We start from the raw sequence: 16,818 nt of genomic DNA on the forward strand, positions 1-16,818 counted from the left end.
TAAACATTGTGGGATTGACGGTAGAGATCAGAGATCCAGAACTACAAATCAGGCGATGTTTCCCCTGGGGTTCAGGTGTATTAGCACTCTAATGTCGTCTGGACTCTCCCTGCAAAGAATATATAATTAGGCTTGGCAGAGTGTCCAGAAATCCAGTAGACTGTTGAGTCATCTGAGCCCCTGATTGACACTTGATTGACAGCACTAGCTCTCTGCTCTGTTCTGCCAATTTCACAATGACTAATTACAAAACATTGAAGTTTCAAGCGCTTGCAGTATCTGTTATTGATACTTCAAAGGGTTTAGATTATACTTTTATTGGCCTGTTGAGAAAACGACTTCACTTTCCAGTGTGTAAAATAAAATGAATGAATTGTTTTTTAAATGAACTTTTTTTTTTAACAGCCTATTGTCCCTATAGGGTTCATTAGTTCTATAGAGTGTATTGTGGGTCAATGAGCATGGAAGTGCTATAGCTTAGCATAGGAAGCATGAAGAGCCATAGGAGGTCATTGGGAGCATGAAGTGGCATGAATGGAGTATGGGGAGACTGGGAGGTGAGGGGTGTGTCAGGAGTATTTTTATTTTAACTGGGATGAAGGTCCACTGCACTGAAGTTATTCCACTGACTGTTATTCTACTGGCATATTTGATTAACCAGCACCTGCCATTCCTGGAGCACACTGGATAACAAAGATTTTACTTTATCTCTCTTAATCTCCTCCAAGATCTGCACTGCTTTTAAATAGCCTGCCTCAGCACCCGTCGGTCCCTGTGGCTGCCACTGACCTCTTTCTCAGGTTAGCTGGCCCAAATCCAGCCTGGCAATGAAGATCCTGCACTTTCTCCCGAGGCAGCGGGCCAAGCCAGGAATTTTCCTGACTTCTGCTACCCACCTTGGTGATGAAAATCCGACCCATAATCTCCTACTTAATAATCTCAAACCCATCTACTTTGGTAACTTTGTCCATAAATGTATAAATACCTCTCGGATAAGAGAGTTCCACCTGACTTTGTCATTTACAAATATCTTGCCAATTTTTTCCCTTATGACCTTTTTTTAATGAATTTTTTCCCTTCTGAATCCTTCACCACAGCCTGTTACAATAACATTTCTGTTATCCATCACTCTACTAACCATTCTCTATTAATCGGAATGCTGGGGTTGGGTCTGTTTTAAATTTTTCATAGAATTACCATAGAATCCCTACAGTACAGAAGGAGGCCATTTGGCCCATTGAGTCTGCACCAACCACAATCCCACTCAGGCCCCATTCCCGCAACTCCTCATATTTACCCTGCTAAACTGACACTCAGGTTAATTTATCATGGCCAATCAACCTAGCCCGCACATCTTTGGACTGTGGGAAGAAACCGGAGCATCCAGAGGAAACCCCATGCAGACACGGGGAGAATGTGCAAACTCCACACAAACCGCGATCCGAGGCCGGAATTGAACCCAGGTCCCTGGCGCTGTGAGGCAGCAGTGCTAACCACTGTGCCACCGGGCCGCCCCATTTATTTGACTGAAGATTTTATCTCGCCAATAATAGTTATTGGCAGCCTATCCTTCCTCCGATCTCAGCCTCCCACAGCTCTGCAGCACAATCTCCCCTTGGCTCCACTCACCCGATTCACGCACCCTGCAGCTGTCAAGACCTCAACGTTTGCGTGATTATCCTGGAGCTTTCTCATTGAATGAAAATGTGCAAATCACCATATATCTCAGTTAACTGGCATATTTGATGAACCAGTACCTGCCATTCCTGGAGCACACTGGATAACAAAGATTTTACTTTATCTCTCTCAATCTCCTCCAAGATCTCTGTCCTCCCTTAATACAGGTCTCCTACACTTCCCCAGTTTCTCCAACACTGGTGGAGAATACCCATACCTGGGTCCTAAAATCTGCAATTCCTTCCCGACCCCTCTTCACCTCTTTTTCATCCTGTAAGATGCTCCTTTATCCTACCTGTTTGATGAAAATTTTGGTCAACTTCCAGTTATGTGTTTGCCTAAGCTCCTGTGAAGGACCATGTTTGGAATTAAATTTGTTTGGCTGCAATATAACCACAGGTTGTTGTTGCTGAATAATTTGCCATCTGGTTCTGCTGTAAGTTAGCTGCTTTCAGTGGAATAACAGTCATGATGAAATTGGCTCCTTAGGGAAAATAGCAGCCAATTTTTCACCTCCCGATTGCTTCCCTGTGATTCTGTGCTTGAGCTATTGGATAAAGTCAATGTCAGGCTTGGCTGAGATGCTAATCACAGTTAAATAATCTGCAAACACTCCATGTCTTGATCCACATGCAAAGTAAGTGGACTTGGGAGCTCTGGAGGGTGGCCGGCACCCACAGAACTACACAGCACAAAAGCCCTTATCTTCAAGAGAGGAAATAGGAGGAAAAATTAGTATAATTTCAAGCTTACTATGAGTTTCATTTCTTACATCTTATGAACCTCATAATTCGTTGATGAAATGTTTATTTAGAAACCTGGTGTGGTAATGTATAATTTGATCTGTAGAAGGCACAATTCAATAACCAGCAATTTTTTGGTTTGTGTTTTCCAGTCCAGGTCTTTTAGCCCTCCAATACATTCATCTAGTCCTCCACCTGTAGCACCATTAGCTCGAGCAGAAAGCACTTCCTCCATATCATCGACTAACTCACTGAGTGCTGCCACCACTCCTACAGTCGGTAAAAATATTCTCCTTAACCTTTCTTTATGTGTCTGTATGACATTGAAACATGTAATAAATGCCGTTGTTTGACTTCAGGAAACTATTTTCAAAGGTTTATTTTTGAAATAGCTGTCTTCTTTCATGTTTCTGCATGCGTAAAATAAACGCACATGTGAAAACTGTTCTTAGTTGCTACGAGTTAAAAATATATTAATCCCAATCTGTCCTGAGTTAGCTCAGTGGCAATAGGTTTGTTGCAATTTGCCTCAGTGCCGCCTGTGTTAAATAGTGGGGAACTGTACCTTGCCTCCCCCCCCCCGCCCCCCCATTGTTTTCTCTCAAGTCCTGATTGCTATAGAGTGACTCCTGTTGGAAAGTGTACGTGTATGAATGTTGTCGGTGTGGACAGAATCAGGCTACATGTGATGTCTCCCAGGCGACTAGCCAGTTGGTACTCAAATCCCGTTTGGGCTCATGGGCTGGTCTTTGAGAAAGGTACAAAAGGGCAACCAGCATTTGTGGAGCCATAACTGATCTGAACTCAGCACCTTATGGCAAAACTGGATGTCTCCCAAGAAACAATGGTTTCTTGAATTTAAATACAACATGCAGGAAATATTTTTCATTCCCATTCTGAGGGTGAGCATAATGCAGCGTCGCAACAGTCAGCAGGTGCCTGCAATAAACTTGTATAATTTGAAAGAACTGATAAGAATTTATGTTACTGAGTGATTGCTGCTTAGAAATATTATCAACTACTTTATTCACTTGGATTAGCATTCTTTTTAAAGCAAAATTGTCTGTGTCCTATATTATATAAGTGTGTACTGGTGAGAAAGGAACTGATTTAACTCCATGTTAGATGAATTAATGTCCATACTTGCAAAGTATTTTCAAGAACTCAACCAAAGACTCAGTTGGTTAAAGCAATGGGTTGCTGAACCACACACATCAGAAGGTCCAGGTTTGTGCAAAGTTAATGATCCAAGTCAGACTGACTGTAAGGGATACACAATGCAATGGCTACGCTGCTCCTGGGTTTCTCAGAGGAAAAAAGATCCAGGGTTTCCACACTTGATCAAAGTGACCTTGATGGAAATAAAGATCTGGGTATTTTTACTGCACCCCTGTGATCAAATAACCAGTCTGCACTCAGTGGGTGGGGAATTCTCCCAGGCAGAGGGAGACAGGTTTGTGTGCATGCACAGAATCAAGTACCCTAAAACTGACATTGGGTCAGGAGACTGACCTTAGCCCGGCCTCTTCTCGGTTTCTGCAGGGCAGGACTGAAGGCATGTGGGGAACCCCCTTGGGTGTCAGGTCAACTATTCAGGTAATTAAAAAACAATTAAGAATGGTTTTACCCTCCATTCTGCACTTCTCAGCCAGTGTACATGTTTCCCAATGTATTAGTAGATCACCAAATAGTGCACAGCACGAAGAGCTTCTTCAGTGAAACTGACAAATTGGGAAGGCTTTGATCAATTACACTGAGGAGCTCCAGCCATGGCCCTTGAGAGATTGCTGTTCAAATCACTTCACTTAGAGAATGCTTTCACTGCTTGATTGGTGGTTGCCAGTGTCTTGGAAGGCACATCACCTATCTAGTAACTTAACTCACATTCAGCTGCATGTTTCTGTTGGGGCTGTAAGATGTGTTCTTCTGAGGAGGGCTGTGCAAGTCAATACTGAACAAGTCAGAGGATGGAGTTTGGCACCAGAAATTGTTACACCACTCATCTTTCCTACCCTTCTGAGGTCCTGAATCCCATGCTGCACTGTCCTCAGGTTGGAGGAACCACACTCATGTTGCTTATGTTCTCACCACTTCCATCCACACTTGATGAGAGCGAACAAAACAAAGAACAATACAGCACAGGAACAGGCCCTTCGGCCCTCCAGCCCGGCACCAATCATGTGTTCCTAACTAGACCATCCATTTGTATCCCTCTATTCCCAGTCTGTTCATGTGGCTATCTTGATAAGTCTTAAATGATCCTAGCGTATCTGCCTCAACCACCTTGCTTGGTAGTGCATTCCAGGCCCCCCCTCTGTGTAAAATACGTCCCCCGCATAACTGTATTGAACTTTGCCCCCCCTACTTGTGACCCCTTGTGTTTGTCATTTCTGACCTGGCAAAAAGCTTCCAACTGTTCACCCTATCTGTGCCCTTCATAATTTTATAAACTTCTATTAGGTCGCCCCTCAACCTCCATCTTTCCAGGGAGAACAGCCCTAGTTTACTCAATCTCTCCTCATAGCTAATACCCTCTATACCAGGCAACATCCTGGTAAACCTTTTCTGCACTCTCTACAAAGCCTCTGCGTCCTTCTGGTAGTATGGCGACTAGAACTGGACCCACTATTCCAAATGTGGCCTAACCAACGTTCTATATAACTGCAACATAATATGCCAACTTTTATACTCTATGCCCCATCCAATAAAGGCAAGCATGCCATATGCCTTCTTCACCACCTTTTCCACCTGTGCTGCCAACTTTAAGGATCTGTGGACTTGCACACCCAGATCCCTCTGTATGTCTATACTCCTGATGGTTCTGCCATTTATTGTATAACTCCCCCCTGCATTAGATCTACCAAAATGCATCACTTCTCATTTATCTGGATTAAATTTCATCTGGCATTTCTCTGCCCAATTTTCCAGCCTATCTATATCCTGCTGTATCCTCTGACAATGTTCATCACTATCCGCAACTCCAGCAATCTTTGTGTCGTCCGCAAACTTACTAATCAGACCAGCTACATCTTCTTCCAAATCATTTATATATAGATATTACAAACAGCAGAGGTCCCAGTACAAAGCCCTGCGGAACACCACTAGTCATAGACCTCCAATCAGAAAAACACCCCTCCACTGCTACCCTCTGCCTTCCATGGCTAAGCCAGTTCTCCACCCATCTAGCTAGTTCACCTTTGATCCCGTGAGATTTAAACTTTTGCACCAGCCTGCCATGAGGGACTTTGTCAAATGCTTTACTAAAATCCATGTAGACGACATCCATGGCCCTTCCCTCGTCAACCATTTTTTGTCACCTCCTCAAAAAACTCAACCAAATTTGTGAGGCATGACCTCCCTCGTACAAAACCATGTTGTCTATCGTTAATGAGATTATTCAGTTCTAAATGTGTATAGATCCTATCTCTAAGAATCTTCTCCAACAATTTCCCTACCACGGACGTCAAGCTCACTGGTCTATAATTACCCGGATTATCCTTGCCATCCTTCTTAAATAACGGGACCACATTTGCTATCCTCCAATCCTCTGGGACCTCACCTGTGTCCAATGAAGAAACAAAGATTTCTGTTAGAGACCCAGCAATTTCATCTCTTGTCTCTGTCATCAATCTAGGACAGATGCCATCTGGCCCTGGGGATTTGTCTACCTTAATGCTTCCTAAAACACCTAACACTTCCTCCCTTGTAATTGCGATTTGTTCTAACGGGTCTACACATCCCTCTGAGACACTACCAATCAACGTGTCCCTCTCCTGTGTGAATACTGATGCAAAGTATTCATTTAGGATCTCACCTACTTCCTTGGGTTCTAAGCATAATTCCCTTCTTTGTTCTTGAGAGGTCCGACTCTTTCTCTGACAACCCTCTTGTTCCTAACGTATGTATAAAATGCCTTGGGATTCTCCTTAATCCTGTCTGCCAAGGACATTTCGTGACCCCTTTTTGCCCTTCTAACTCCCTGTTTGAGTTCTTTTCTACTTTCTCTGTATTCCTCCAGTGCTTCATCTGTTTTTAGCTGCCTGGACCTTATGTATGCCTCTTTTTTCTTTTTGATTAGACCCACAATTTCACTGGTTATCTACGGCTCTCGAATCCTACCTTTCCTATCCTTCCTCTTTACAGGCACATGCCTGTCCTGCAGCCCTATCAACTGCTTCTTAAAAGACTCCCACATGCCAGATTTGGATTTGCCCTCGAACAGCCTCTCCCAATCAACAGCCACCAAATCCTGCCTAATCCGGCTGTAGTTAGCCTTCCCCCAATTCAGCACCTTACCCATAGGACAACACTTATCCTTTTCCATGACTATCCGAAAGTTTACAGAATTGTGGTCACTGTTTGCCACATGTTCCCCCACTGAAACTTTGATGACCTGACCAGGCTCATTCCCCAGTACTAGGTCCAGTATAGCCCCCTCTCTAGTTGGGACTATCAACATATTGTTCCAAAGAACCTTCCTGGACATATTCCTGGACACAAATTCCTCCCCGTCCGGACCCCCAGCCCTAAGGATTTCCAGTGTATATGAGGGAAATTAAAGTCTCCCACTACAACAACCCTATTTTTTCTGCACCTGTCCAGAATCTCCTTACATATCCGTTCCTCAACTTCCCATGGGCTGTTGGGAGGCCTGTAGTATACCCCCAGCATAGTGACTGCGCCATTCCTGTTTCTGAGCTCTACCCACAGTGTCTCGTTACATGATCCTTCCAAATTGTCCATCCTCTGTACCGCTGTAATATGCTCCCTAACCAGTATTGCTACTCCCCCACCTCTTCTAGCCCCTCCTCTGTCTCGCCTAAAACACTTATACTGCAGAATATTCAGCTGCCAGTCCTGTCCTTTTAACCAAGTCTCCATCACTGCAACCACATTCAAGTTCCGCGCAAGCATTAAGGCTCTAAGTTCATCTGTCTTGCCCATTACGCTCCTTGCATTGAAGCAGATGCACTCCAGACCTCCAGGCCCACTGAGTTCATCCTCCCCTAGATTGCTCTTCCTCTTAGGTAGCCTTGTCTTGGCCCCATGCTCGTCCCCAGTCTCTACGCTTATTGACTTATTGTTCTGATCCCCACCCCCCTGCCACATTAGTTTAAACCCACCCGCACCACACTAGCAAACCTCCCAGCCAGGATATTGGTGCCCCTCCAGTTCAGGTGTAACCTGTCCTTCTTGTACAGGTCCCGTCCTCCCTGGAAGACTTCCCAGTGATCCACGAATCTGAAACCCTCCCTCCTGCACCAGTTCTTTAGCCACGTGTTGAGCTGCACAATCTCCCTGTTCCTAGCCTCACTAGCACGTGGCACGGGGAGTAATCCAGAGATTGCTACCCTAGAGGTCCTGCTTTTTAGCCTTCTACCTAACTCCCTGAATTGCTCTCTCAGGACCTCTCTGCTCTTTCTGCCTACGTCATTTGTACCAATGTAGACAATGACGTCTGTCTGATTATCCTCCCCTTTTAGGATGCTTCCTACCCGCTCAGAGACATCCAGGACCCTGGCACCAGGGAGGCAGACTACCATCCTGGAGTCTCGTTTGTGCCCACAGAACCGCCTGTCTGTGCCTCTAACTATTGAGTCCCCCAGTACTATTGTTCTCCTATTCTCCCTCTTTCCCTTCTGAGCCACAGAGCCCGACTCCGTGCCAGAGACCTGGTCACCGTGGTTTACCACTGGAAGGTCATTCCCCCCCCCCCCACAGTATCCAAAACGGTATACTTATTTTGGAGGGGAACAACCACACGGGATCCCTGCACTGACTGTTTCCTCCCCTCCCCTCTCCTGACTGTCACCCAGCTAGCTTTGTTTTTAGGTGTTACCACTTCCCGATAACTGCTATCTATCATCCCCTCTGCCTCCCGAATGATCCAAAGTTCATCCAGTTCCAGCTCCAATTCCCTAAGGCAGTCTGTGAGGAGCTGGAGCTGGGTGCACCTCCTACAAATGAAGTCAGCAGGGTCACTAATGGTGTCCCTTACCATAACACCCACATCCTGCAAGAGGAGCATTGAACTGCCCTAACTGCCATCCTCTCCACCCAAACTCCCAACAAGATAAGAAGAGTTAGAAAAATAAAAGGTTGTTCTCTTCCTCGTGTTCTGGTAGAACTTGCCTCATTGCAGACTCTCAGATACTGCAAGGGACCAACAGGTAAGAGTGATGGACCTAAGTAGCAGGTTTCCATTCTATTATTGTGGTTATTGAAACCACAAAAATCCAAGTGTAAGTGAGCTGATAGAACCCATGCCATAGTTTCTTCAATTAGGAATCCTTTCTTTGACAGAATGGAGCTGTCATCCTACCCGCCTTCCTTGATTGTTCAAGGAAACCAGAGGTGAAAAGTTAATATGTGGCTTTGGGAAACAGAAACAGAAAATAGCAGCATGATTAGGCCATTCGGCCCTTCGAGCATGCTCTGCCATTCATTTGGATCATAGCTGATCATCAAATTCAATATCCTGATCCAGCTTTTCCCCCATATTCCTTGATCCATTTATCCCCAAGAGCTATATCTAATTGAAATTACACAACATTTTGGCCTCAACTACTTTCTATGGTAGTGAATTTCACACAACCACTCTCTGGGAGAAGAAATTTCTCCTGACCTCACCAAAAAGGTTTACCCCTTATCCTCAAACTATGATCCCTAGTTCTGAACTCTCCTACCATTGGGAACATTCTTTCCGAATCTACTCTGTCTAATCCTGTTAGAATTTTATAAGTTTCTATGCATCCCCTCTCACTCTTCTAAACTCCAATGAATACAATCCTAACTGACTTATTTTCTCCTCAAAAGATAGATTTGCCAATCCAGGAATCAGCAACTTCTATGAAATTGTAAAATTTATTCAGGATCTCTTTAAGGAAATTATTTTTGACTTATCTTTTCCAAAATATACCTGTAATAGGAAAGTGAAAACATTATTTAACAATAATTTAGTGAACTACTTAAAAAAGAAAAATTCCTTCTGCACCCTACCAACTTATTTTGTGTGAACTGATTTATGAACAACCACACATCCCCTTTCCTCCCCTCTCCTGACTGTCACCCAACTAGCTTTGTTTTTAGGTGTTACCACTTCCCGATAACTGCTATCTATCACCCCCTCTGCCTCCCGAATGATCCAAAAAAAAAAAAATTCCTTCTGCACCCTACCAACTTATTTTGTGTGAACTGATTTATGTGCTTCATGCAATCTCCACTGCACTCCCTCTATAGTAAGGACATCCTTCCTCAGATAAGGCCACCAAAACTGAACGCAATACTCCAGGTGTGGCCTCACCAATGCCCTGTACAATTGCAGCAAAACATCCCTATCTCTATACTCAAGTCCTCTCGCTACGAAGGCCAACATACCATTTGCCTTCTTTACTCCTGACCATTAGTGAATTACGTCCCCGACTCCCAAATGGACCCACCGTTCAAGCAGGGTTTAAGTGCAGAGAATTTCACCAATAGTTACGCAATGGTCAGTTGATTGAGGCAAAGGTTGGCACCACTCTTCTGGAAGTCATACCCCAGCCAGCAAGGAATCAGTGACTTCAGAGAAAGGAGAAAAAAGCTGATGGAAAACCAAAAGAGAGAAAAGATTAAAGCAATCTTCTCAGTTTAACCTCAAAGGCTTTGAGAGTTATAGCAGCTGCTCTACATGTAACTGGACAATCCTGTGCTGATATCAAAGGCTTTTATCTTCGAGTTTTGTCCGGTTTGTTTGTTCCAGGGAAATTGGTCGATTGTTATACTGTTACCCCTCTCCCTGCTGAGAACAGCTAACATAGCACAGACTGCAAATGGAATTTGGATTCTAGAGACACAGCATGATGATGTAGCACTGCCCTTGTTTCAGCCATTGGACTAGAGCTCAAATCACATTTTAGTTCATTTCAGTTTCTGTGAAGTTATAAAATTAGTTTAGGATCTCTCCAAGAAAATGATTTTTGAATTGCCTTTTCCAAAATAATACCTGCAGTAGGAAAGTGAAAACATTTTTAACAATTTAGTGAACTTCTTAAAAACCATTCCTTCGGCACCCTATCAACTTATTTGGTGTGAATTGATTTATGTGTTTCATGCTTCTTATTTTAAAAACAAATTAAACCATGCTTTTGTGTCATTTGGATCGGAAACTGATGTTAGTATTTGGAAGGTTCAGGGAAACACCTGCAGGGGACCGAAAGTAATTTACAATAATGACCACAGAGGTACAGGAGGAGATTTTAACTCATTCAAACCCCATCTACTTACACAGAGTTACAGTCAAGCCGTATGGTTTTGAGAGTGACGGTTTGGCAGTGATCTGTGCAAACATTCCACTCATTACAGGATGGGATCAATATGTGGGAGTTTGAGAGTTACAGTAACTGCACTGAACTCTGCTGTCTGCTTTGGCCAATCCTGGTTAGAAGTAGATTCATCCTGAATCACCCACTCATTGTTGACATAAATGAAGTATTAAATCTTTACTTCTGTCTGAGTGCTACACTCACCAATTCAGTTCCATGTTTGCTCTTTGCCTATTGTGACACAGTAAGTCTCTCAAGTCCCAATTTCACAATGAAGTCCACACAAAGTGTTGTTGTGCAGTTCCCACTCTGTCCTTCCATCCTTTCTTGTTTCATTTTGACCAGCTATTCTCTCTCTTTTCTCTCCTTCCATCCATTGTGCTATTACCAATCTAATTTACAAAATCCGTTAATCATAACAATCTCTGTGTTGCTATTGTCTGGATATATCTGACTGGAGCTTTCCTTCAGTCTTCCTGTCTGTTCATCCTTGCGGTGCTTTCCCAATTACCTGGCCAGAATTTGACATTGCTCGGGTGGGCGCTCACCTGACCCGGAAGCGTGTCACATCACAAAAAGACTTTGGGCGCGCATCCTGCCGAAATCACACGCACTTGTGCAAGATTTCAGTTGTCAGGCATCTGCGGGACGCATGTCTGCCAATAATCACACAGGCAACTTAGGCCATTCAGGAGCCAATTGAATGCAATTTTATCTGGCCCGTTTGCTTTTACGGTTGGCGTGTGGACCGATTGGCCTGGCAGCCTTTACGTTTTAGCTTCAACCTTGATCTCGGCTGGAATGAAATGTCAGGGCGCGAATAAAATTTAAAAAGATGTCTGGAGACTGAGGTTTGTGTTTGAATGTGCTGCCTAAATACTGGTGGCATGGTTCTCCTGTCGCGATTTACTTTTCATAGGTCAGCGGTTTCCTGAGACAGCTCTGCAGTGCTGTCCGCGAAGGGGGCACAGTAGAAGCACAGCCCCTGCACATTGTTTCCTTTTCCTGGCACCTGCCCCCAGCAGCACCTTTCACTGAGTGCATTTCACACTCGCTGCCTGTTAGTTGGCCAGTCAGCATGAAATTGTGATCTGGGGCCTAGCACAGCCGGGAACCTGTTTCACGCCTGGTTCTGGGGCTGCCGAATGTGCACATCTGACGGACGAAAATATCAGGGCCATTTATCAGCAACCTTGTGATCGGTTGTGTATACAATATGCCTGATAGGGAGAAAATACTCAAGGGGGAGAATTTCCCCGTCCCGCCCGCCATGGGAATCGGAGCGGGAGGGGGGGAGGGGGGCGGTCTGTGCAAAGATCCATTGACCTTGGGCGGGGTTTTCCGGTTTTGGGACAAGCACGGCCAGAAAATCCCACCCTAAAGTGTTTCTTTTCCTTTAATTTGGGGAAATGCTTTTCTATCTGCACATGATTTAAACTTGCTATTTAATTTTAACTGCTCTTTTTCATTATAAAAACTGTAGGCATGGCTTTCAAAGAAAAAGATCATTTATTTTACACCTGCCGATTGCAAATCTCATGCTAATCAATATCCACGGTTAATACACAATTTCACAGAGTTCTTGCAATAAAATAACCCTGACAGCAATTAATTATAGTGTCAATGCTCAATGGAGAAGATTAATCAATTTCAGTTTCTCCTCCAGATTATGTCCGAGTGATCGGTGTAAAGTAGTTGTGTGTAGCCATTATGAGATAGGTTAAAATTCAGCTGTGATTATCCCACCAGCAACCCAGTGGAATAGCCTGTCAACATTCACCATATCAACACACCAGAGGACTGTTAATGCTTACAAATCTGTACACAGCAAAAAAGTCACAAGTAGGCTTACATTAACACTGCAATGAATTTACTGTGAAAATCCCCTAGTCGCCATACTCTGTCGCCTGTTCGGATACATTGAGGGAGAATTTAGCATGGCCAATGCACCTAACCAGCATGTCTTTCGGACTGTGAAGGAAACAGGAGCATTTGGAGGAAACCCATGCAGACACAGGGAGAACGTGCAGTCTCCGCACAGACAGTGGCCCAAGCCGAGAACCGAACCTGGGTCCCTGGCGCTGTGAGGCAGCAAGCTAACCACTGTGCCACCATAACAGATATGGGGAGGCAGTGGTATTGTCACTGGACTAATAATCCAGCAACCCTAGGTCATGCTCTGGGGACCTGGGTTTGAATCCCACCATGGGTGAAAGGTGGATTTGAATTTAATAAATTGAAAGTTCAATGTCATAATGATTCACTCGAAGGATATCTACTGTCCTGACATATTCATACTCATGGAATCATACTTCACAATAATCTTATATTGTGTGAGCACGACTCTCTCTCCTCTGATCAATGCACTGACCTAAACTCCTTCGGCAGGTCTGCCTGCCAGATGCACACTGCGGGAGTTCAACCATAATTCATGGTAATGTGAATGGATCATGTTTTGATTTGATTTGATTTGATTTATTATTGTCACATGTATTAATATACAGTGAAAAGTATTGTTTATTGCGCGCTATACAGACAAAGCATACTGTACATAGAGAAGGAAATGAGAGAATACAGAATGTAATGTTACAGTTATAGCTAGGATGTAGAGAAAGATCAACTTAATACGAGGTAGGTCCATTCAAAAGTCTGATGGCAGCAGGGAAGAAGCTGTTCTTGAGTTGGTCGGTACCTGTCCTCAGACTTTTGTATCTTTTTCCCGATGGAAGAAGGTGGAAGAGAGAATGTCCAGGGTGCGTGGAGTTCTTGATTATGTTGGCTGCTTTTCCGAGGCAGGAAGAAGTGTAGACAGAGTCAATGGATGGGAGGCTGGTTTGCATGATGGACTGGACTTTGTTCACGACCCTTTGTAGTTTCTTGTTGTCTTGGACAAGGCAGGAATCATACCAAGCTGTGAAACATTCACAAAGGATGCTTTCTATGGTGCATCTATAAAAGTTGGTGAGAGTCGTAGCAGACATACCAAATTTCCTCAGCCTCCTGAGAAAGTAGAGGCATTTTGGGCTTTCTTAACGATTACGTCGGCATGGGGGACCAGGACAGGTTGTTGGTGATTTGGACACCTAGAAATTTGAAGCTGTCGACCATTTCCACTTCATCCCTGTTAATGTAGACAGGGGCATGCCATCCACTACGCTTCCTGAAATCAATGATTATCTCCTTCATTTTGTTGACATTGAGGGGGAGATTATTGTTGCTGCATCAGTTCACCAGATTCTCTATCTCTTTCCTGTACTCTGTCTCATCATTGTTTGAGATCCAACCCACTACGGTGGTGTCGTCAGCAAACATAAAAATCGAGTTGGAGTGGAATTTGGCCACACAGTCATAGGTGTATAAGGAGTATAGTAGGGGGCTGAGAACACAGCCTTGTGGGGTACCAGTGTTGAGGATGATTGTGGAAGAGGTGTTGTTGCCTATCCTTACTGATTGTGGTCTGTGGATTAGGAAGTCTACGATCGAGAAGAGCTGAGCCCCAGGCCACAGAGTGTGGAGATGAGTTTTGTTCATCGTGGCCGGAAACTTCAATCAGGCCAGGCTCAGGAGCGCCCTACCAAGACACCACCAATACGTCTCCTGTTCCACCAGAGGCCCAAATACCCTAGCCCTTGAGGAATAATGGTGTTGAAGGCTGAGCTGTAGTCAATAAATAGGAGTCTGACATGGGTGTCTTTGTTGTCTAGATGTTCCAGGGTTGAGTGTAGGACCAGGGAGAGGACGTCTGCTGCGGATCTGTTTTGGTGGTAGGCAAACTGTAGTGGATTCAGGCAATCTGGGAGGCCGGATTTGATTCGTACCATGGCTATCCTTTTGAAACACTTCATAATAATGGATGTCAGAGCCCCGGATGATAGTCATTAAGGCTCACTGCCTGGCTTTTCTTTGGTACTGGGATAATGGTTGTCTTCTTGAAGCAGATAGGGACCTCAGATTATTGCAAAGAGAGGTTAAAGATGTCTGTGAATGCCCCTGTCAGCTGGTCCGCACAGGATCTGAGTGCTCGTCCGGGTACCCCATCCGGGCCAGTCGCTTTCCATGGGTTGACTTTCGAGAAGGCTGCTCTGAAGACTGCAATGGTGACCTTGGATACAAGTTCATCCCAGGCTTCCGGGGTGGAGGGCATGCTCTCACTGACTTCTTACCCAAAACGGGTGTAGAATGCATTGAGCTCATCTGGGAGGGGTGCATTGGTGACGATGATTTTACATGCCTTCATCTTGTAGCCTGTTGTGTTTTGCAGACCTTGCCGTAGGCAGTGGGAGTCCGTGTGGGACTCTAGCTTGGTCCAGTACTGTCTTTTGGCATCTCTGATGGATCTCTGTAGATCATGTCTAGTTTTCTTGTATAGGTCAGGGTCGCCTGACTTGAACGCCTCAGGCCTGGACTTCAGCAAACAGTGGATATCCCTGTTCATCCATGGTTTCTGTTGGGAAACACACGGATTTGCTTCTTTTGCACGTAGTCATCTACACACTTACTAATGAAATCAGTTACTGTATTGGCATACTCGTTCAGGGTGATGATTGAGTTTTTAAACCAGTGCACTGACTCTAAGCAGTCCCATAGGAGATCATCCGATTCCTCAGACCAACATTGCGTGACTTTCTTTAACAGATTCTCCTGTTTCAGTTTTTGCTTGTAAGCCAGGAGCAGGATCACAGCCTTGTGGTCTGATTTGCCAAAGTGTAGGTGGGTGATAGAGTGGTAGGCATGTTTGATATTTGTGTAGCAGTGGGCTAGGGTATTTGGGCCACTGGTGGAACAGGAGACGTATTGGTGGTGTCTTGGTAGGACGCTCCTGAGCCTGGCCTGATTGAAGTTTCCGGCCACGATGAACAAGGCCTCGGGATATTTCATCTCAAGGCTACTTGTGGTGTATATTTGGTCCAGCGCAGTCTTCGCGTCCGCATGGGATGGGATGTAAACTGCTGAGAGGATAACAGAGGTGAACTCTCGCAGAAGGTAGTAGGGCGGCATTTTAGCATCAGGTATTGTAAGTTCGGGGAGCAGAAACTCACTAGTGTAGCTACATCTAGGCACCAAGAGGTGTTGATTAGAAGGCAGACCCCACCTTCCCTAGCCTTGCCTGAGGCCGCTATATGGTCCATTCGGTGGATTGAGAAGCCCTCTGGTTGTTGGGCACAGTCCAGTTAAGCAGGAGTGAGCCATGTCTCTGTGAAACAGAGTCATGGGGATTATCAGGCCTAAGGGCAGACAGTTGCATTATGCCTTTAAGAACGGGAGCAGAAAATCCAAGCCCCTATCTTTGTCAAGACACAGTAAGTAGTCTCATAAGACCAGTTTAAAGTCCAACAGGTTTATTTAGTAGCACGAGCTTTCAAAGCACTGCTCCTTCATCACTCACCTGATGAAGGAGCAGTGCTCCGAAAGCTCATGCTACCAAATAAGCCTGTTGGACTTTAACCTGGTGTTGTGAGACTACTTACTGTGCCTACCCAAGTCGAACGCCAGCAACTCCACATCTTTGTAAAGACACAACCATAAATGGGGCTGAAGACAATGTTCCAAACAATTCCAGGAGGCAAGGCAATCAATCTCAGAATGGCTGACTTCACTTTAGATCCACAACCGGCCCAAAATTCTCCCTCAGTCCTGGATCCTGCAGAGCCTAATATGGATCAATTGAACTGAATTCAAAAGTAGTTGAGGTACACCCCCAGACCGTTGATAAGTTAGAAAAAGAGTGGGCAGAAGTAAGAAAGAAGCTTTGACAATGTGGTGTCATGGTCAAGATGGGAAGGAAAATGTATATTTATATCTTTATCAGCTGGACTACTTTATAGAGTATTTTCTTAATGGACAATTGCTGAGCTGACAAGATGTCTCCAGCTAGTCATATGCCGGTTTCTGGAAGTTTCTGAGCAGTTTCAAAATGAAAAAAGGCTCGCACCTAAAACATCCTGGAATGTAACATTCCTTCCACCGAATAAACATCCCAGCTGTGCCAACGCAATGCCCCAATAGACGGGCTCTCTGACCCAGTCAGTTATAAGCAAAGGCAGCAGCTGGCAAGCCCTAATCTCCAATAATGGTGCTAATGGCTTCACTGTTAA

General features: G+C 44.7%; 1 protein-coding gene across 1 annotated transcript in view; it reads left to right on the plus strand.

The window, feature by feature from the left end:
* The window catches only part of sgip1a (SH3GL interacting endocytic adaptor 1a), a gene marked incomplete at its 5' end in the record, with an annotated part of 139,282 nt that overhangs the window by 89,019 nt on the left and 33,445 nt on the right, over positions 1-16,818 (plus strand). The window contains one exon of the mRNA XM_078219370.1: positions 2,573-2,699. Coding sequence (XP_078075496.1) covers positions 2,573-2,699 — 127 coding nt within the window. The remainder of the gene's footprint in view (positions 1-2,572; positions 2,700-16,818) is intronic.

The sequence above is a fragment of the Mustelus asterias genome, chromosome 8 (assembly GCF_964213995.1).
Source record: "Mustelus asterias chromosome 8, sMusAst1.hap1.1, whole genome shotgun sequence".
NCBI classification, from domain to species: Eukaryota; Metazoa; Chordata; class Chondrichthyes; order Carcharhiniformes; family Triakidae; genus Mustelus; species Mustelus asterias.